Here is a 23,937-nt window from a genome sequence, read left to right on the forward strand (position 1 = left end):
AGTGATATGGTTTGCAGCAGATGATCGGCGTTACAATTTTTGCTCGGAAAATATTTTGAAAAATAAGTTCGTTCGTCACTGAAAAATTCAGTCGCGAACAATAGACAAATAGATGCCCAAATGTAAAATGCTCCCGCTCTCAATTCCGCCATTTTTTGTGAAATTTCTTGTGTGAAATTATTCAGAGTTTAAAAGACGCTGAGTCGTTTACTTGTGGACACATTATGAATATGAACTTGCAGAGGTAAATGCCTCGTATTTAGTATAGCTTTCTACAAAATGTTCTAGAAACTTTGAATGAACCAGAATAAGGCGGCTGGTTAAAACATACAAATTTGAAAACCATGCAACAACCCGAATCGTTTTAGGAAAATATTCCGAAATTATATTATTTGATTATTCCCGTATAAATAAGGCAATAAATATTTGCTTCACCAATGTATATTCAGGAGCATATCCAGGTATCCACGTCCCCCAAGTGACGTTTTTCCCCATCGCGACATCCACGGCCGTGGCGGGCGCCATGGGTTTAGGGTAGTACGCCACTATGGTGGCCCCCGGGAACGTTACGTCTTCGTAACCCGGGTCCGTTTGGATTGTCCACAGGGTGCACACGTCATCTGATAACAAATTATCTCTCACAACAAAGTTTTGTTAAGTTTTTGACGACTGTTTAAAAAAGTGTGATTAACAAATGATTCTGCAAATCAAAACTTTGTACTAAAACAAATTTTTTAGTGTAAGAACGAGTGAACGAGTGAAAGTAACCTTTAACACTCGTTCACCTTTTTGAACGAGTGTAAGTAACATGATTCCTGATTTGTGCAGGCCGAAACTGTCTTCTAATACCTATTTTTGTCGCATTTTTTTAGATATATTTTACATCGAGTGCCAGTAACATGATTCGGCATGATCAAAGCTTTTTTTCTGAGACCAATTTTTGCAGATTTTCTGAGATACATTTGTACAATAAGTGCTGATAACATAATTCTGCATGACCAGAAATTTCTTCTAATTCCAATTTTGTAGCTTATTATAAGATATATTTAAAAATGAGAACAAGAATCATGATTCGGCATGTCCAAAACTTTCTTCCAAGACCAATCCTGTAGCATTTTTGAAGACGATTTTAATACCGGTACGAGTGACAGGATTCGGTAAGCTTAGCAGCAAAGAAATCTATCCTAGAAATCCATGTGAATAATTTTTGATTATTTTTAACACGTTAGAATCTAGAATTTTTTCAGATTTCATGTAATAATCTAATCAATTATTTGCACTGCTTAGTACAAATTCGGGCTTTGCAAAAACTTTTGATAACATGTACCTGCAGAACCAATATCAGATAATTTGTGTAGATTAATATAACGTTAAATTGCGATCGTGTAAAAATTACTCTTTTCCACTTAATAATGTAATTATTAAAAAAATGTAGCACGGTACCGGTTCACTGTACAACGGGCCCCCGGTGTCAACCCGGTTGTAGAAACGTACCTACAACTGAAAAGATGGTACAACTTGGGTTTTGGATGCACAGGCTGTAGCACAGAATGGTGTTGTCGAGCGTCAATGAAGATCGCAGTTGAAACGATGTAGGGGGGCATACACTTCGATACCAAGGCTCATAAGCAAGAGCAAACTGAGAGAGAAAATGAATAAGTCAATCAGAATAATATATATTTAGTATTTAGAATTCTTCCCTTATATTTATATAGCATGCCATGCTGTATTCGGATGATTATCATTTCATTTTACTGTTCATGATGTTTTGTAATTTTTATTGGTATTTAATGGTACGAACAATATATATTTTGATTTATGACTGGGATAGTATATATTCGAAATAAGCTCACCTTTTGAAAAGTACCCGAGCGTATGGTTGACAGCACATGATGAAGAAAAATGATAACTACAGAGAGAACTTGAATATTTCGCACAGAGAATTGCAGCTTCATTGGAAAAATATGCATTTTAATAAAGCGGTAAGTTGTTGTAACGCACAACAAATCTCGAATGAACGATTTTTTATATACGTTAAATTAGTGGTTAAATTGTTTATTTATCACTAAGATAAGACCTTTGATCGCTCAACAAATCGTCGCAGTCGAAAACGTTGAATTAGTGGCTAAATTGTTTATTTATCACTAAGATAAGACCTTTGATCGTTCAACGAATCGTCGCAGTCGAGGGAAGTAGTTCCCGCGTGGTTTGCTACTTATAGTGAACTGAAGGCCAAAAGGGTTTCAGTCAGGAATTTATCGGAATAATTTCTCATCACTCAAACGAACGAAACTTTCGGCAGGTGGTTATTTAAAATGCCCAATGTTCATGTTCGAGGAGATTAATCTAGAAGGGTGGTCAATTACTCCCCTGGACGAAGTTTAACAACAGTCCAATAATTAAAGTTTTATATGAACTCGTTCACTGGATGAATCAAGATGTCGAATTGAATCTTTTATTTGCCGAGGAATGTCAGAGAGAAGCCAGTACAACTTATAACATTCAACTTGATTAAAAATCGACCATGCTTCAAAATTTTTGTCGACATGGTCGACACATTTTTCATCACACGACGTATATAAATAGGGAAGCATTAAAATAATTTTAATTTTGTTTGGAAATTTGTACTTTACCGTGAACTATAATAAAATCTCATAAGAAATTTGTTAAATTTAATCAAATTTTTTAATTTTTTGTTAAAGATCCTTGTAGGTTTACGCCCAAATTTTCCAGGAAAATTGGTCAACCAACGACGATTTTGAACAAAGTTAAGGCACGTACATTGAAGCAAAGATTATAACGCACATCGTCGATGAAAACTTCCATTAAAGTTATGAATTTGTTATGAACGGATTTAATACAACTGCAAATCACTACTCAATCTTTTCACCTGACATTTTCTAAGCAAAGGTTTACACGTGTATGCTTTTACACAATGAGTACCGGAAATTGAACATTTTCATAGCATGCATCATGATTGTTAATTTATCATGTAAAAATTCTGAATACATTTTTGGGTTTCATTATGAAAAATTATTTCGTCGCATAATTGAACATTCGAAGACTTGAACTTCCAGAGGGAGATATCCGTTTGATCAACTTGTCCTTAAGCAGAAAATGGTAATCCATGGTTAGATGCTACGGTAATCTTTGAATGAGTGATGAGTTTTACTTGCAGGAAACAGGACTCATTTAATTATCATTGACAATCACGCGTGTCACATTCACTGTCACTCAATAATGAGTCTCAGTTATTTGCATGCCCAAGTAACAATACATAACAATAACCAATTACATTAAGAAATCAAAGCCTGAAAGAAATACGGTAGTTAAACGATTTTTTAGCCGATTTGCATGCATGTAAGCAAAAATAACATTATTTTTACATAACTAATTATGAGCCATTGCTTTCACGAAAAGCATCTCATTGTTTAATTAGATTTCAGTTAAATGGCATGTTAGATTGCTGTTTGATGGCGTCAAATTATGAGTTCTGTAATGTCAGCGTATAGTTCCTGCAGATGTGAAGTGAAAATACTGCAAGCTTCTCATTTCAGACCATCTAATAGAAAAAACCTATATTGGTATCAATTATTTGTGGCAATCCGGCCAAGTGAGTTAGTGAATAATTCATTTTTGTGTTTAAAAATGCAATTGGAGAGGAAACCTAAAAGCAATTTTGAGAATTTACGCGTAATTATTTCACATGGAAGTAAATATCTCGCCATCCCCAAAATATCTGGAATTTAGATCTACAGAAGTGGAGTTGGTCAAACATGGTTGCATAATCGTCACACTTACAATGGCGTTGGCCCTGACAATGGCGTTGGCCGGGTATGACTGCATGAGCAACCCACTGACGCATCACAAAATACAGCACATGCTTAGCATCTTCAATGGAGACGGTCAAAATTACTGTCGAACCGAACGAAGTAACGCATTTTCTGGGGTGAATACCGGAGGCCAGCTTTGTCCAACTTCACACTAAGTTCATATTAATTTCCGTGGGTAAGGGCGCTACAGGGAATAGCAGTATATGATGTCAAGTGCTCAAGGCCATAGCATAGCACCCCATGCCACGTCTCGGACAAAAACGCGGCCTCTCTCACGGCCGGTCTCGCGGCCGTGATTCCAAATTCAGTGAGCAGTTGTATGATTTGATTGATTTGTTGATTCCAAATGTAAGCAGTTTTCTCTGTATTGCCATATAACTCACGAACGAAGGCAAATTCGAAAAAATTGTCCCGAGCTAAACATCACCGTTGAGAGGTAAGGTATCAATATACGAAGTTTCGTTCGAATTTGTTTAGTATTTTAGAAGAAATCATACGCTCACTGTGAATTTCAACACATATCGCTGTTAAAATCACGAATGAGACAAAAGTGAAAAAATACTCGCGAACGAAGGTAAAAGTGAAAAAAATATCATGAGCTAAACATCACCGTCGGGTATTGAGAAATTTATATTCAAAATTTAATTCAAATCTGTACAGTACTTTAGAAGAAATGTCACGCTCACTGCAATTTTCACCACGTATATTCATATAACTCAGGAATGAAGGCGAATTTCGAAAAATTGTCACGAGCTAAACATCACCGTTAGGCTCTAATGATTATGTGTACCAAGTTTCATCGAGCTACGTTCAGTATTTCGCGAGATATTCCACGCTCACTGAATTTGCAATCACGGCCGCGAGACCGGCCGTGAGAGAGGCCGCGTTTTTGTCCGAGACGTGCATAGCCTCAGCTTGAGCATGCTCGCAGCGTGGTCATACTGCATCTTGCCAAATCAACTCCGGTGAAATCTCTTCTGGCCTAAGTAAAAATCTTAGTTTCTATTATCTTAGTTTCTATTTAATATCGTCAGTTTCTGGTCAGAATCGGCGAGGAGGCCGGGCGGTTAAGCACAGCAGAATTGTAGCAGTGAGTTGCGAGCTCGAGACCGCAAAATGCTGTGAATATCCTGCCATGTTATGAATCGGCGACAGGCCTACAGCCTAATAAACGCTGAAACCGCTATTATTCTATATTATTCATATCATGACGCAGCTGAACGTTGGGTCCAGGGCTTATTTATGAGCAAAATTTGTGGCCTACGGCTGCGCTCCCTAAAATCTTGTTAACAAATTTTAATAATAGTCGGTATATATGTTGTGTGTTTATGGATATTTTAAAATATTCCAGAATGAATGTGAGTTGAATATTCCAGTCCGTGCCCGAGTTTTAGGAAGTCCGTTTTTTAGATTTCGTCAGAGTGTCAGACATTTGTCTCACTCAGACACTCACACGTCGCTTAGCTTAGGTTTCTCCACGCTACGACAAAGAGAGCGCAACGCCGGCACGCCGCAAGGCCGCATCCCTTGGACACCACAAATCTCGATATAAATAATATTTTAACACGTCGCTGTCATTACGTCACTTAATTTTTTGCAGTAAATTTCAACAAATTCCGTCATGCTCAAATTCTCAATATTTATCAATACGTCGATCTTAGTCATCTTATGCCCGATAATACTTGTTCTATGTGGTTTAATAGAGGCATCAGAGCGAGGACCAAAGTCTACAGAAACATTTTCTAGTCTCGCTATTACTTCTGACATTGCTATTGACTTGGAAGAGGATGAAACTGTGAAAACAGATTTTTTGCAGAATATTAACCCAAAGAAAATATTCATACCTTCTACTGAGTGGAAAGTCATTGATGCTGGTGAGTGTGAGTCTGTGTGACAGTGTGAGTGATGAGAAATTATTTTGTACTAAATCAGAAATTGAAGTTAAGCTTAAGTCTGGTTCTTATTTTTACTAAAGAAGTTGAGAAAGGCCTGTCTCAGTGTCTGTACTGTATGAATGAATGCCGAATGGCAGAATGGGTAAAATTGGCCAGCGCCAGATAATAATAGCCCAGATTTATGGGTAATTTAGGTCAATTCAGATTTCAGAATTTATGTGCAGCTTCTGCCCAATATAAACTTTGACTTTGGTCACTGAGTTTGGTGCATACCTAGTTCATTTTTCATTTACTGATTTGTCTTATATGATGAAATGAACTAAGCACCATATGCACCATTTACTGATTTGTCTTATGAGCTTGAATCTTTTTATACTGTGTTTGTGATTGTTGAATCATAAATTTTCAAATAGTAGCTAGTTAAGCACTTGAAGCAATAAAGTGACTTACAGTTTCATGAACCAACTTTCTACTCAAACGAGTTCATCAATTCCAAGAATGAAAAAAGAAATGAAAGTTATTGTAAAAAGCTTTTATAGCCTATATATGAAGCCTTAATTATGCTTGTATATAATTGAAATAACTTTGATGAATGCAATTTCTGCCACAAAATTCATAAATTTTTCAATAACTATTTTAGAGACATATATTATTAATATAACATTTTAACCCAATATTGACAGCAGAGGTTTGTTGAATCTTAAATTGCTATGCTGGATCTACTTGACCTCAGTTTGCAATCCCAGTATTTGAAACAAATTAAACTCTTCTGCTTGATCTGAATCATCTGACTCCAAATGAGTCCAAAACAACTCAATACGGTATAATAATTAGTCAGTCTTCAAGGATACAAAATTTATTTAGACTATTTCCTTTATATCACTCAAATATTCAAGTACCACAAAAGTTGACCATCAAATTTAGTATTGTCACTTTCAATGTTAAATTGTGTCATTGTGAAAATCTATTGTAAAGAGAAAGAAGAGCTACTGGCAGTAAACTAGCTACAAAAAATGCATTGAACTCAAAAATTTAGAGCTCAGAAGTAAATTACTGGACTACCAAAGGATCTAACTTGAAATAGACATTATAAACTTCAAAAACCATAGCAAATGAAATCTTGCAATCTTGCATCACAACTACACCATTAAGATTATTGATAAAACAAACATGATCTATGTCTTTAGACTTCACCTGCAGCTGCATGCTAAGAGTCCTCCTTGGGTTCCTGTGTCAGAAGGAATAGGTTAAATTGGATAGTACATAGCAAGCAACTTAACTAGATGGTTCAGAATAATTTCAAAGTATCAGGTTAATTACTATCTGCATGGTAGGTTGGATGTTGCAAATAATAGACAAGACAATGTCAGTTTAGACTGTACCTGCATTCAAATTATGCATTAAATAATTATAAATTAAACTTTTTTACACTTCTCTTTCAGATCATGTGGTGCTACCTGGACTTCACTATCGTATGAACCTGGAGACTGGGATGAAAGAAGCAAGACTAATGGAGGGTGATGATGGTTCCAAATACCTTGCATCTGCAAAGCAGTGGTTGCAAAAACACAAAGTTTATCTTAATAATATCAATGACTTTCAAGCTGATAAGTTTCTCAGTGATGTTCATAAGGAAAACCTTTATCTTAAAACTGGAAATGAAAAGGGCAACTTGGAGGATTTCATGAATGATGTGAGAAAAATTGATGATTCTCAAAGGCTGAATAGAGAGCAAGATGATGGTACCACTGACGAACCAGTTGAGGTAGGCAAAATTTAATTTAAGATGGATAAAGCAATAACATGCCTGATCAATTGCTACTTCACCAAAAATATTTTAGGAACTTAGAAGTTGCCTTGCCCATAGCTGTTCCTAATTTCTCTGTTTTGCATTGACTTTGCTTCTTACCTCCACTTTAGGATTCCTCAGTTTTAAAGTTTGTTGAAGTTATCAACACATCTTCCAACACCAAGTCATAATATTGGAGTTGTGTTTTTATTTTGCAGCACAAAGAAACATCTACCAAATCATTTCGGACTTATGAGGAGTTAAAGGAAGAATTGGCTGCTCTGAATCTAATAATGGAAAGTGAACAGAACATTGTTGCCAAGAAAATTCTTGATCACTACGGCCTTGAAACTGATGATGAAAGATTGGAGAGTCTTGCAGACCTAGAATACTTACTTCACAACATTGACAATGCCCAAACTTTTATTGATCATGGTGAGAATTTTCTTTGTTATTCTTGCATTGTTCATCGTACATTTGACTGAACTATTCACTTTGTAATACTGTATTTTTATAGTACCAATAGGAGCTCATTAAATATTTGAAGCCTCAAATTTAAGAATTCTAAGTACCTACAGTACCGTTTGTTCAATTTGAAGTATATATTTATTTATTTGAATCAAGCCGTTTTGATTTGAAGTATTTCTATCATGCAGTAATTTTTAATTTTCTGTAGTAGTTAGGCAAGTTGTACCTACTGTTTGCATTGCAGGAGGCTTTTCAAAGGTAACGATTCCTGCCCTGAATAGCACGTCGTGGGAGCTACGGCGGGCGGCATGTCGTCTCCTTTCAGCTTGTGTCCAAAACTTTCCCAAGGGCCAGATCAGTGCTTATGAAGCAGGGCTCGTGCAACGCCTCATAGCAATGTTGATTGCTGATCCTGTGAGTGTTTTAACATGTTTCTTTCTTCGTTACCTCAATGCTTTGTCAGCTAAATAATTTACAATTCTGTTGAGAAACGATTTGAGCAAATGGAATAATTAGTTCAGGCTACTGCTAAAAAATAACTACTGAAATAATATTATTTTATTTTACTCTGTGACTATTTGAAGTAGGCTGTGTAAATATTTTTAAGCCATATTCACTTGCATATCGTATATGTACATTGTTAAAATCTCAATTTTGTACGTTCAAATAATAGGAATTGGGTTGACATACAGTGGGGGGAAATAAATATTCGTACACTTGAAAAATCATATTTTAATGTATGTAAGTACACAAACTTAACAGGAAAAGTGATTTAAATTATGTATATGCATTGAGATTTAATTTCTTTTGATAGTATTTTTGAATACTATGCGTCTCTATACATAATTTAAATCACTTTTCCTGTTAAGTTTGTGTACTTACATACATTAAAATACGATTTTTCAAGTGTACGAATATTTATTTCCCCCCACTGTATAGAACCTAATAAGTGTATTTATTTGCTATAATGGCAAACTAACCATATTTTCATTTAAAATGTTGCAGGGATCCTTAAATCTCATATTTTTGTGAGGAACTTGATTCCGCTCCTTTCTTGCAAACTGTGCAATTTCATATGCATTATTATACATGAGTTACGACATTATTGTTTGTACAGGAAGCGACAGTGCGGAGTGCTGCGTTGTCAAGCGTGAGTTCTCTAGTGCGTCACTTCCCACTGGCACAGCAACAGTTCATTGCACTCGGTAGCCACGCTGTCAAAGCTACGCTATTCTCGACCACAGATGCCTCTGCAGTACTGCGCCGTAAAGTGAGTACCGTACCCACAATTCCTGGGATTGGAATAATTGCACCTGATCAAAGGTTCATGTCCTGATCTTGTAATTATTCACGTTCTTTGTTTGCACGTTGGAATTCACGTTAATGTCGGTATCCAGTTTAATTTTCCCTGCAAGTACCTACTCTATATATAAAGTAAGAATATAAGACATAATGACAGCGTTCCACTGCCGGTACGTTTCAACAGGAATAAAATTCAATCATTAATGCTACTCTCTTTCAGATGATAAACTTACTGAGCGATTTACTGATGGAGCGTGCCGAGACCTCGCTAACGGAAGACCGCCTGTCGCAACTCGAGGCTGTGAAGCTCGAGGAGTCGCTTGCTTCCATGGGCTGGTGCAGTTTAATTTCTCAGCAACTCGAGCTTCTTAACAACCAGGTGTGTTCAATCTCAAGGCCATATTTACCACGTGACCACTACATTATTGAGTTACACAATTTAAGAATTTATTATTTAGCATCCTTGCCTATCCTATGAGCTACAAACACTTGTTCGCTTTATTTACCATTGGGGCAAATCCGACGCAAGCGTGAGTCTTGATTCAAGTATTATTGCAGTTGTCAGTTGAAGCTTCAGAGTTAGAGCGCGGCAGCATAGAGCACAACTTAGACTCAGTACTACACGTGGTTGAGGCTTCACCAAGCGTGTGCAGTGAAGAGCTTCGCAACGCCGTGCCTGCGCTACGAAAACTCGCTGCCCTACAGGACGTCTTCTCGCAACCAACCCACCACAACCTCGAGGTACATTAGCTCCTATAGTCCTCTGATCATACGATTCCTCTTACTTGATCAAATAGTTTAGGTTTCTTACATCACACAGTATTGTGCTGATGCTCCTTTATTGTCTGTACCTTTTGTTCTTTACTTAAACTGTTGCATTCATATTTACATCTTTCCTCGACAGAACGAAGACCTCGAGGACGAGTCAAACCTCAGAGATGATAATTCTGAGGTGGTTGATCGCATCCAGCGTATCATTGCTACGCTTGAGCACAATCGGAGTCGGCAAGAGTTATGACTGACGTAAATATATGTATGACGTTGAAAAATTTATCTCGTATGTTTGTATTTATTATTACTTTGCAATAATTATACATGGAGCTTGTGTTCAATTTTTTATTGTATGTCTCCCGTCACAAATGTTCTTCAGATATCCGTGTAACGAAATTAACCAATTTGTCAGATGCGGCTGAAAGGACAAAACAGGTCCCGATGTACATGGTTAAATTGGAAACTAAAAATTCTTTGACTTCAGTTTATTTCACACAGAGAAGATAAGTAAGCGCGGCCATAGAAGCAAGCAATAGGCTACATAAACGCCTACATCAGGCGACAGATCTATCAGCCTACATTTACTGATTTTCTATCTTGCTTGTTCTCGGTTGTGGGGATTAGGATTTAATTTATAATTCCATACGTACACGGATTATGCAATCATTTTTGTTAAGATCACGAAAAGTGTTTTGCTCACAAATCGCTCATCCCGCCTCCTTATCAGCGTCATTTGCACAGTAACCTGAACGAAGCAAATGCTGGTTGGTTTCAAACAATACAGACTTGAGTGCTCACATACAAAATTAAATCTATATCTCATCTATTTAAGCTGTTAAATACCTTATGAATAGAAAACAACGAAGAGAAGCGTACATCAACGATACACAAGCAGCTGTCGTACGAGAAGCTCAGTGTAAAGAAGCTCACTTTAATATGCTGCTCGCAAATAATGCCTCTTAGTAATTGCTGAGAAGCGTCATTATATTGTCGAGCAACCATATACAGCTCTCAATAACTCGACATACGAAGAAATTGATCACAAATGCCGACTAACTAGATGCAGAACATTAAGAATGTCGCTGCAATATTCACAAAAAAATGCCTCTTATGACTTAACTGTGTTCACCATGAAGCTAATATTACCAGACAAAGTAGCCATTAGTACAATGAGTGGATCTAGTTCTACGCAAATGTTCAATGCTCTGAAATTGCTTTCTCCATACGGACAAAATATTTCAAATATATACCTAATAAGATAGCCCCAATGCCCGAAAGTCAATTGTATGCAAATAATAGGCTTGACCAACATCTTTTCTTCTCATCCACAATCGTCAGCCCAACACATTAAAAAAATAATTCATTCGTTCTTAAGAATTAAATGAATTAAAATTCAAAGTGAAGCCAAAAAATTTGCCATTTTTACAACTACATGGAAGAACGTAATGTAGTCTCATAAATTCGTCCTCGAGTGAGATCCTGAAAAAAGCAATGTCAACACCCTTTGGTTCAGGTTTACGCCGATCTAATTAACGAGAACATAGCCAAAACTAAATCGCACACAATTTATGAGTCCAATGAAGGTAGACCAAAACTGAGGTGTAGATGCGGCTTAGGCCGTAAGATATATTGGTTATACACCAACTGGATTACGTCGGTAATTAAGTCAACATCTCAAGTATAATTAACAACAGGATTGATAATAACGCTTGCCTTTCACATGTTAAGCTTGAACTCAAACACGATTTTGGCTGAAGCGATGTCTCAAAAATAGCAATCTTGCAAAAAAACTCTTGGTTCGGTACGATAAATGTAGACTTACCGAAAAAATTAGATCAATGCTCACTGCAGTGAGTGACAGAGAGCGCATTTTCTCGTCCGTCCGTGAAGTCACGGACGAACGGATATGACGAGCATAATAGCGTCTTTTTCCATAAATGACAAAATGCGCTGAAAAGTCAAACTCTAGAGTTTCTAGGAAACAGAACAAGAGAACAAGCTCGTCAAAAATACACCGAAGTTAGAGGGTAAAATTACCCGGATTTATCCGTTAACTCATCACCTCAGGGAGCTGTGCAACCCACTCTTAAAACATTGTACTGTCCTGCCCAGTTCATACTCGTATAATTAACAATAACAATGCGTGGAATGATATCACTTCCACCGCATTTCGTCTTATATTATAAAATAGCAGAACTGGGAAAACAAATTATACCCGATGCCTTACACATTTGGATAAGAAAAATATGAATACACATTTTAAAATAGATTAAAATCAACCTTGAGCGTCATCTCATGACGTTAATTCATCATCATCTCATGAGGTTAACTACTTCATCATAATGTAAGCTAAAATCATATGAAATAAATAAACTTTTTGTCGAACGCGTTTTTGAACACCGCTCCCGTACATATTCAGTGGCATAGACACAGGTCAATAGAATAAACTATGATGTATAATATCATAGAAAATCGAGATCAGCACTGAAAATATGTCATAGAAAATTTTCAGTTCAGATCAACACTGGAGAAGTGAAGAGTTTACACTAACATGTAGATGACATGATCGATGCGCTCAGGTGCAGCAGATTAACAGTAACGAAGCCATTTCCTTGAATACGATTAGAAATTTTTCATCATACCGATACAAGGAAGTAATGATCATGACTTCCAAATTCCTCTCTCTCTAGTACTTCTATAATTACAGAAAAATTAGCAGTAAAAACCATTTGTTCGCGGCAATGAAGAAGTGTGAATCGAGGGTGTATATATATGGTCATAACATGACGCAGAAACGAACACGATATCTTTTCTGCCGTTTGCTTGCTGGATGACAATAAATTTTTTAATGTAGTCGTACTTTCGAATGTGGAACCACAATGGAGGTTTAGTTTGAAAATTATTGGTCAATCATCATTCGTGATACAATCAATTATGAAATAAAAGCAAGAAATCTCAATTGGTATCGATACTCATAAATTTAACATGTGAAGAGCGTAGTTTGAGGATAAAAATTCACTTAAATCATAAATTGAAAAGAAATTTTGTAAGCTCGCGACGGTTAACAACATAATAATTCTCAACAGCTAGAATTTGTGGAGTCTTTGGAGCCTAGGAATATTTCGAAAGCTTGTGAGCAGATTCCATTACGTTAGCCCTGGGCAGAGATGGGCAGAGAGTGTTGACGGTGACGCTGCGTCTAGTTGGTAGGCTCAAGTGTTCGCAACGGCTGTTTATTTAAGTAACCGAAATCAACATAAGGATTTTTGTCACTGTCAGAATTCACTGTCACGCAAGCATGATCTGCAGCTTACGAATCGTGGATGACGTCTACAGCCGTGCGACGTCGGTTCTTAGGACCAACGGCCGCGAAGAATCTTCAAGCCAATGAAAAAAGGATGAATCATGAGTAACATCAACGATTTTCAAGAAAATACAGTGGGAATTCCTACTATTCATTTGTAGATAACTTCAAGCTACGGTCAAGCCGGCAGTGAAACAGCCCGAGAAGTAAGAAGACGAAAGGTAATTGCTGAGTGGACTGTAACGTGATTTGAATGGTAATCGCAGAATGAGAGATTTTCGAATGAGAGACTTGGCCCAAAAATTATCCTCCGAAAGAACGGCCACGAGCTGAAATGATATCACACATGAACAGCCACGGAAACACCATCCTGAAGCACGATCACTAATACAATAATTCAACGGCCATGCCGGCGGTGAGACACAATCAGAAGCTATAATTTTAACAGCGGTAGGCGTAAGTGATGGATACGGGCGGATGCATAAACCATATCAATCAACTGGTCGCACTGCGGGACGTTTATCTGGAAAGTAACGCAGGATTAGATGGGGGATCTAAGAAGTTTCGTTTTGTAAGAGAATAGATTCTAGTGATTAAACAAAATTAAAAGTAACGGGTAAATAACACAATTTTGATTCAAAGTTCAAGCACCTCAGAAGAACCACCGCTAACGCAGATTTTGCTTCCTTATATAAGCAGCCACCGACACTTAGACTTACCAATGCAACAGTTTCTAATGTCCCTTGCTCTGCCCTCGCGTAGCACTCGACCGATATAAACAAACTCGTTCCAATGCTGCCAGTGAGAAACATTGCAACTTCTTAAACTTTCAAATGAATGCATAATTCAAGTAATGTATTCGTGTACCGCTAACTACGCTTTACTCAAACAGATTCGCCGAGGAAAATGCATCTCACATGCCGATAAATACAAGCAGAAAATACCCAAATCTCTGAACAATTTCTTTTACACGCTACATCAGCATTTAACAAGTGGATAAAAAAACAATGAAGCGAGACGGTTTTCATGCCCTACTGTGTGAGTCGGAGCCCATGTCACTGCCATGCGGTGACCGGAGCACGGGCTGTCAACCGAAGCATGACAGAACAACACACGACAGCCCAGTTCACTGCGTGACAATCCAGTTCACTGCGTGGCATGCCAGCTCACTGCGTGGCACCCCAGTTCACCGCGATGCACCCCAGTTCACTGCGATGCACCCCAGTTCACCGCGATGCACCCCAGTTCAACGCGATGCACCCCAGTTCACCGCGATGCACCCCAGTTCGCCGCGATGCACCCAGTTCACCGCGATGCACCCCAGTTCAACGCGTGGCACCCCAGTTCACCGCGTGGCACCCCAGTTCACCGCGATGCACCCCAGTTCACCGAGATGCACCCCAGTACACCGCGATGCACCCCAGTTCACCGCGTGGCACCCCAGTTCACCGCGATGCACCCCAGTACACCGCGATGCACCCCAGTACACCGCGATGCACAGCGATGCACCCCAGTTCACCGCGTGGCATTCCAGTTCACCGCGATGCACCCCAGTTCACCGCGATGCACCCCAGTACACCGCGATGCACCCCAGTACACCGCGATGCACCCCAGTACACCGCGATGCACCCCAGTTCACCGCGTGGCATTCCAGTTCACCGCGTGGCATTCCAGTTCACCGCGTGGCACTCCAGTTCACCACAATGCACCCCAGTTCACCCCGTGGCGACCCATTTTCCCGACATGGCCAGCACGTTATCCGTCCGCCAGAGGAGGAGTGACCCAGCCATATTTTTCGTGGGTCCGAACAAGCGATCGGAAGCTCGCTTCTGCCGCTTTCTGGTTGAAGTCCTTCAGAGGTTTGCGGGATATACGAGCCTGGAATGTAGTCACAAATATAAACTGTGTCTACGTTTAGGTACAAATAGAATTAATTACAGAGGGAAAAGTGTCCATAGACAGAAAGTTACCTCTTTGTCTACTAACAATAGCTCTAACCTCTAATGAAGGCAAAACTGGCATGATAACTGAGAACATGAACATCATGAGTAATGAACGTGGCAGTTGTGACATCCAATATGAAGACTATGAGTAATTACCGAGGCAGCTGTGATATCCAACATGAAGGCCATAAGTAATTAACGAGGCAGCTGTGATATCCAACATGAAGACCATAAGTAATTAACGTAACAGTTATGACATACTACAGGAACAAAAAGAGTAATTGACATAACAGATATTACTCCGCACATGAACAGCATCCATAATTAACATTGTTAACATACCAGGGATAACTGCAAACATGAAAATTAATACTAATTAACATCATTAATATGACACTTGTGACTCACATGGCCCTTGACGAGGCTGGCGGCGAGCTGCATGATGATGGCCTCGATGGTGTAGGCCGACGCCCAGCCGCGCGGCGTCAGCAGCTCCATGCAAATGGCGCCGCCCTCCATCACGAAGCCCTGCCACCATATCAATAAATGTCTTACAAGGCATCAATTTTATTACCGTGTTAATCTTATGTCATGGCGAGCAACACATTTGCATAAGAACCCTATAAAAATCAAGCGACAACGCTTGGTGAATCAAGCCTCGCTAACGTGACTGGCATGACAGTGACACAAATCACGTCTTGCGCTAACGTCAAACTTTTTAAATTATAAACTACGTACAGAATTTGTGAGGTTTGTTTGAAAGAATTCAGGATGCAGGATAAAGGTATTTCTAAATTGTTGAGATCATCTATCCCCTGAAAAGCCCAGCTACCATATAAATAAATGTTTTACAAGACATCAATTTTATTACGTGTTAAACCTACTGTGTTAACAACACATTAGCATAGGAACCTAATAAAAATCAAGCGACAACGCCTGACGAATCGAGCCTCGCTAACGTGACTGGCATAACAGTGACAACAGAAGCCTCGCGCTAACCTCACTGACATGATGATAGTGACACAAATCACGTCTTGCGCTAACGTCACATTTGTTAAATTATAAACTGGGTACAGAATTATGGAGGTTTGTTTGAAAAATTCAGGATGACAGGATGCAGGATAAAGGTATTTCCAAATTGCTGAGATCATCTAGCCCTGGCAGAGCCGGGTCAACCCTCCACTAATTTAGGCGACATTTCAGCGTGGTCTGGGACTGCTACGTTCAGAACATATACGTACCTACTGAGGATATTTTATGAATTTTCTAGCAAATAGACTCACTTTTTCGACCCTCGGCGAGAGTACTCTAAGGAAGGGCGGTTGGAACGGGAAGTTGTCCGGGAACGTCATGCTGAAGAGTATGAATGGCACTCCACAAGCGACCATGTCCCGGTGAAGAAATGAATCTTGATCGATGCGATGCAGTTTTACCTGTAGCAAGACCAAAGGTTAATGTCATGAATATATATCAATTTGCCGGTAAGCTTGGTTTCACGTTTTAATGATAGGGTTTTCTTCAGTCGTTTCATAAGAGATAGAATTTTTGCATGACGCTTGAATACGTACCAATTCTATGCAAAAAATTATCAGCATATAAATACAGTTAGAGCTAATGAAAAGAAAAGTGGAACCACAGGAGCCTATGCTCCAAGTATTTAATACGAATATTTTCCAATGCAATAGTAGTGAGAATGCAAGGAAGCGACAATGCATTCACCTTCCATTCAAAAAGACAATCGTTGACAAGAGCAACAGAGAAGACCGGGTTTGGTGTGGACTGTGAGATCTTAGTGAGCTCTTGAAACTCCTTCATGAGACGCCGGGAGCGCACACGCTTCATGTGGTCTCCTCTCATGGAGCTCACAGGGGCTATGCAATCAACGGTTCCTCTGCCATTAGAGTCTTCAGATAACCCTAGCGAGTCGTCATCATTTAGGCTTTTACTGCTTTTTTTACTTTTCGAAATTGCCGCCTTCGAGGCTACAGGCGCTTCTGTGAGATCAACATCAGCCTTGCTGCTAGTAAAAGAACTGCTAGGTCTGTCAACTGATTCTAAATCAGTTTCCTTTGAAACCGAAGAGAAATCTAACTTCGAGTCAGAAATAGATTCCTTCTTTGCACCAGGTAAACTCTTGGAAGATGAGGGATTCGATTTTTTTCTACTGCTGCCACCACCAAGAGACGAGGAGAATGCAGTACTGTCATTTCTGGCACCATAGCCTGTATCGTCGACAGGACTTATTTTCGCACCTTTAGTAGCTAAAGATGCAGCCGCATGCACTGCACCTTTGAATGACTTGATAGATAGTGCAGGACTTTCAGCAGGCGCATTAGCTCTGCACTCATTATGTGCTACCATGCAACGATTAAGAGGAGTTTCCTTATTATGAAAGCACAACTGATCGTCCGCTACGTCAGTTGAACCTCGAGCAGCAGTCACGTTCCTGTATAGACTACTAGAAAGAGTATTAACAGCAGTACTTTGATGTGACTCTTTCGAATCATCATTTGAGGACTGTCCACCGCTACTACACCATCTCGAAAACCGTCTTAGAGCGGAAGTACAAAAGTTCATCTTATTTGACCAACAGCTTCTGAGCGCGGAAGAGGATGTACGTCTTCGACTTCTTTTGCGGACTCTGCTGGAAATTTCTTCTACTACATCTACCCCTTCACTAACAGACGCAACTCTTGGCACTTGATTCTGATCTATTTTAGCGGAAAACACTAAATCTGAACTAAGCTCTCTGGAGCAATAAGGTGACTGATCTTGATGTGCTCGAATTAAAGGGCGTCCCTCACCAGAGAAGATGGGTGTCGATATATTCGTGTTATTTGATGAGATGGAACTCGAATGGTTGGTTAATTCCTGTGAGGAAAATCTTTCTTTTTCTTTCACGTCAAGCGAAGGGAGCAATTTATTTTGTAAAGAATTTACACTACAAGAACTTTCAGTCTTGGAATCAATTCTGGATCGAGCAGAGTTAAGAGTGTGTTCTTTCACCGGCAATAATATCTTGGAGTTGTTCAAGCGTTCGGCGCAGTCATTCCCATCGAGAGTTGAGAAATTATTTTCAAAGTTTTGAGGCTCAACAGGCGGACGTGAAGCAGAGGGGCCATCAACATTGTTGAGTAAGCGGCTATTAGAGCTCGCCTTATGCTGCAGTGTCCGACAGCTGTTTCCTTTGCTGTCTTCATCTGCAGAGCATAGAACATCATTCGCAAAATTTTCATTTAAGTTATAATATCCATCGGATGCGTCCGACAATTGGTTCTGGTATGAACTTTTTTGTTCGTGGTCCAACAGTCTAACATCCATAGCAACTTCATCTAGAGACATTGGTAAAGTTGTTAAGCTAGAATCAACAATCTTCTTTGGCACGCCATCGTCTGTAAAACTATTTTTTAGTGTACAATCATTTGATTGTTCCATATGATTCAAATTTTTATCAGAGAAAGAGACCGAAGAAGAGTTTCGATCAAGCAGAGTTCTCTCATCAATTCCATAATCCCCATCAATGTTAATATCAAAATTCATTTCGGTACTAAAATCATCATTTTCATCTGATGTTGCCAACACAACTTCACTGTCCAAACTGCAACCCTGAAACGAAATATTTTTATTGGCACCGGTCACCTCATATTTATTACACAAATCAATTTCATTGGAGGCTGAGACACCCCCACGGAAGCCGTTGATTATTGAACCATTAGATTCATTATTAACGCTTGTATTAGAATGCTGTGTGTCGGACTTGAAGTCAAGCACGGTCGACACTTCAGACCCAGCGACGGACGAACGCGCTGCGCTGTCGAGACTGTCTTTCGCCGGTGGCTTGGAAGACGACATGTTGGCATTGTTGGGTGACATTTTCACTGCAGCGCGGAAGTGCTCGCTTTTCTCTAATGATTGGACTTTACCGCATATGTTCTAAATCTGGGGTTATAAAAAATGTTTCATTGGGATCTAACTAATTTTGAAGTTTCTCCAAATGCCCGTGCAATAAATCTCAATTCTGTGCACTTTCACAGGAGTCAGAAACGCCCAGCCAACAACATTCTTTTCTGAGTGATCGCTGCTCGAACGCGCTTTTGCGGAATCTGCAAAATAAGAAAAAAAATTCGGTATTAATTGCTTAACAAATTATTTGAACACATGGCATTAATACCGTATCTGAATAAAACAGGCAAGGAGAAAGGAGGAAGAGAGGACGCCCAAAAACAACTTGGAGGCGAATGGTGGAAGAGGAGAGAAACCGAGCAGGCTGGAACTCGTGGAACATAGCACGGCAGGCAGCTGCAAACCGGACCCAGTGCATGGAGGAGTGACGTCCAAGCCTTGTGCGCCTTATGGCGCGGAGAGAACTGAACTGAACTGAATAAAACAGGCAGGCAATAATCATTCCTAGATGACTAGATTGAGAGCAGAGCACATTTATGTATGCACGGAATCAGAGATATGGAGAATATTTCAAAATTATCCGGCTTTGTCCTAGACTAAAATTTTAACCCGAAATAATGTGAGAAATTTGAAACCAATAGTTGCCTGCCATGAAAATTACTCATTTCCAAAAAATCATAATAAGCGCACAATGGCAAAGTGTCAAGCATCATACGCAGACGCAGTCTTTGTAAGAACTGAGGTCACAACGGTTTATTTCCAACTATAGTTCGAGCCCACAGGGTCATTACTCACTTCCAATAACGAAACCCATAAATTGAATGCCTAATTGTCACGTATCTCCCTCTCACTTAGTTGTTGTTTAAACCTCATTCTTTCAAAGCAGCGCATGCCTGTTTACAGGCTATTGTATATCTGTCCTAGCCAGAAGGCTGTTGTCGGCCTCTAGCATAGACATATTATTATCCGACTAATCACTTCAGACGAGCGTCAAACGGTTGCATTATATTCAGTCTCAGACGACAGAAGTAGATAGAGAAATTATTCAATATTCAGTCTCACACGACAAACGTAGGCAGAGAAATTATTTAGCCAGTTTGGAGTATTTATAATGTGAGTTACTGACATAATTATTGAAAACGCAAACATAATAAAAAAAAATAATCGACATGAATTCTCGCCCATGTTTCAAACACTTTAGAAAAATTTTATAAGAAAAAACATTTAAAAAACGCCACACGATTAACAACATATTGACCTAGATCCGCGTGAATGATATCCATCTATGTTGTCCGCATTTGAAACGAGCACTGGAGTGATTTCGGGATGAACAATAATTAATTAATAAGACTTTTATCGGGGAAATGAGCGACGGTTACTACGGTATGTGGTCTTAAAACTCACAAGACCCTAACCCAAGAATCGAAACTGAATAATCCCTTCACAATCTTACTTTTTGCCATTTCCGTTATGAATTATTTGAAGAGAATATTCGAACATCTCAGAGCTGAAAACAAATCCAAAACAACTGTCGCCATCAAAGAAAATGATTCGTATCAGCAATGGCCTTGGGAATTCGGCCTTGGGTCAAGGCTGTACAAGGACAACCAATATGTCAAAAAAAATCATCCTCGATAAGATGGTATCTAATTAAACTGGAAATTGAACTTGAGAGAGCAGCAAGGTCATATGCGACATGGAATATTTAAAAAATATGTATTCAGGATACCATGGTAAATAAAAGTTAACCATGAAAATTTGAGCGAGTAATGCGACAATTACAAAGAAGATTAAACTAGAGTGGCTTAAACCACGGAAGTCGACATAAATCCGTTTCACTGCTGTCGGATGAAATTGCTTTAAAGCATATAACATTACGTAAAATAGGGAAAAAGAGCAACCGAGGACAGTGTTGATTCTTGCTCCAACTGAATCAAATGCTCTTGCACCATGCACCAACTATAATAGCGAACGCAGTAATTAGTGACAGTTAAGCGAAAAAAACGGCAATTTTTAATTAAAAATCGCGCAGCAGCCGAGTTTCTGTCGACTTTGGAGTCATGATTTTGCCTAAATGTTACATCGATTTCCGACAGTCCGGCTAGGTCAAGTTCCCATATGGTCGGTTTCCGGTATTCCACTTTATTGCTTGGAACAAAAGTTTGAAATATGTTAATCGACCAACACACACAAAATCAACGGAAATTGATTATGTTAACGAAATGTTAATCGGAAATGTTAATCGGCCAACGGAACTTAATGAATTCATACTTCTTGTCATTGCGGCAGCTAGCGAGTTATATAATAGGTATATTTGATAAATCGCAAGCGAATCAGCAATAAATCCAGCGTCGAGCACCAGCTAGGCAGTCGAGACCTCCAGCAAGCGGCTTGACTGGGCAGACGCTCACCTCTGCTTCGGACTCGAAGAATGCAGTTTTATTTCACAAACGGTAATGAATAATTACAGTATCTATACTTCTTCAACAAGGGAAAATAGGCAAATCCCAGAATATCGATAAACACAGCACATCACTAGGTATGCTTCACTGCAACAACGTACTAATTTATTACACTAGCGCACCTAAAAAGGACCGGTCTTCAAACGTCGACTAGTCAATTTACTTCAGTAATCTTAATTAAGGAAGTTAGTTAGTTAGATTAGTGGCCAAATGTTTACTAGCGCTTCAGCTATTTAGCTATCTCGCACCGAAAGTCAAGATGAACATCACCATAGAGGTGGAAGGTCTCAATTATTCATCACCCACAAGGGGCAGAAGGTCTCAATTGTCCAGCCCGCTGAAGCTGGCTCGAAAGAAGCAGCGTTAGCATCTCAAAGAGACGTAGTGACAAGGAGGAACAGGTGAAAAGCAACAGAAACGAAGACACTCGAACAAGAGGTCGCTTACACGGGACGTCGGCCGCCCGCACGAGAGAGACAGAGAAGGGAAATGTAAGGAATCCTGCCTACATAATAACTTAACCCCACAACTGAGAAGTGGGGCGCTCAGGAACAATCCCCCTAGGAGCGCGAAATCCCATAGGACTTCTGACGAGCACAGACACCCGTCAGAAGTCCCCCCTGAGGGGTTAATTAAGGAAGTTATCAGAGCCGAAAAAATACCAGCTTTGAAAAATCACCAGTTTAAATTACACAATTTTTATCATCTGTTTCCATGAATCACGTTCATAACACAAGCGCCGGCAGCTGTAGGCCTATATAAAACTGTTGATAGGCATTGGCTTCGACTTCCTGCAAACTCAGAGCAGAATAACATAGAGTCTGGGCACGTATTTCTTCATCATTATATTTTCCCTAAAGGCTTCATTAGATGAGGCGCTCCTAGATAGCTTTCCCACATCATAAGCCAAGCTCGTCGTTTTTCCTTCCCCGAGGCTAGGGAGGTAATAAACCATCAGAAACTAATCCTACAAATGAGCACAGACAGTTACACGCAACCTAGAGATCTGAAGTATCTGCAGTGAGTAATACATAGTATAATATACGTTTAAAAATTACTTTTTAAAGACAACACTTCCAAAGAATCCAGTATCTCCAATCTTACAGATGTACAATGAATTTCTCATCTAATTTTCGAAAATTAAAAAAATTACCTTTTCAATTTTTTAAATATATATAAAATTTTTTTAATATATACATTTTTTTCAAAATTATTTATTCTGTTAATTGATTCTTGCATTGCCTCTGATTTCAAACCAGTGTGCAAAATTTCAGATCAATTAGACAGGTAAAAGTGTGTCAAATATCAGTTATAAGATTTGTAGCTGACGAAATTATTTTTTCAATTTTTTTAATATTGAAAAAAAAAAATTTTTTAATTTCTAAAATCATTTATTTTGACATTTGATTCATGCATTGTCTCCAACTTTACACAAGTTGGCAAAATTTCAGATCGATAGGATAAGTAGAAGTGTATTAAATTTTGATTACAAGATTCGTAGCAGACAGACAGACAGACAGACAGACAAGAAGTGAAGTTAAAGAGAAGTGTTGTAAAAAGAAATGCGAGGGGAGGGGGCAGGGTTCATTTTACGAGTAAAGCGTAAAAGTTTTTTTAAGTTAAACAATTTTTAAATACCCGTTTCGTCCACAAACGAGTCCAAAAATTCTAAAATTTATGAATATTCTCCCAGGAAAACTAAAGAAACGTTGGTAGAAATTGTTCACACCATTACATCGAAATCACAGAACTATCGAAATCACATCTGATAAACCTATTAAAAACCGTTCCCCCATGAACAACCTACATATTAATCAAATTGACTGTAGAAACTTCAAAAATAATTTATTATAGTTGCCATTTCGGCATTATGAAAATGTTTGCGTGAAAACGTTCCTAAAATTTGCGGTAACACGCAGTTATTTCGAAAACCGATAGAATTTAGAAATATTACCTCAGAAAATTTTAATTTTGTGATATCTGAATTTTTGGGGAGTTTCTAGTTTGTGTTTTTCTAGATCAGATACATTCAAATTCACACTCTGATTGTCGATAGTACGAAGCATTTATAAGTATGAAAATATATTACCTACCTATTTATTCTACAAGGAGACAATAATTTCGAACAATAACTAATATGTAACTTTCAAGTCATTTTGTAGTTTATTTGCACACTTCAACAAATAGAACTCGAAATTCTACACCGAAACTTAGGCTTCAAGAGGGTGGCCGCGTACCTCGAATATTTATCACCTGCTTACATCAAA

General features: G+C 38.9%; 2 protein-coding genes across 2 annotated transcripts; one reads left to right on the forward strand and one right to left on the reverse strand.

Annotated features, from left to right (window-relative positions):
* Positions 1-5,283: 5,283 nt before the first annotated feature.
* On the forward strand, positions 5,284-10,413 carry LOC108668393 (nucleotide exchange factor SIL1). The gene is made up of 8 exons (XM_018155597.2): positions 5,284-5,707; positions 7,171-7,493; positions 7,736-7,952; positions 8,230-8,399; positions 9,103-9,255; positions 9,508-9,666; positions 9,846-10,028; positions 10,192-10,413. Exons 1-8 carry the CDS (start codon positions 5,455-5,457, stop codon positions 10,303-10,305), a joined length of 1,572 nt encoding a protein of 523 aa, XP_018011086.1. The 5' UTR covers positions 5,284-5,454; the 3' UTR covers positions 10,306-10,413.
* A 4,484-nt stretch (positions 10,414-14,897) lies between these two features.
* On the reverse strand, positions 14,898-19,403 carry LOC108668405. Its single transcript, XM_018155622.2, has 4 exons — positions 17,025-19,403; positions 16,589-16,738; positions 15,714-15,833; positions 14,898-15,240 (listed from the first exon to the last, which is right to left on the reverse strand). Exons 1-4 carry the CDS (start codon positions 19,176-19,178, stop codon positions 15,118-15,120), a joined length of 2,547 nt encoding a protein of 848 aa, XP_018011111.1. The 5' UTR covers positions 19,179-19,403; the 3' UTR covers positions 14,898-15,117.
* Between the last annotated feature and the right edge of the window lie 4,534 nt (positions 19,404-23,937).

This window comes from Hyalella azteca, unplaced genomic scaffold (genome assembly GCF_000764305.2).
Source record: "Hyalella azteca isolate HAZT.00-mixed unplaced genomic scaffold, Hazt_2.0.2 contig5025, whole genome shotgun sequence".
Taxonomy (NCBI): Eukaryota; Metazoa; Arthropoda; class Malacostraca; order Amphipoda; family Hyalellidae; genus Hyalella; species Hyalella azteca.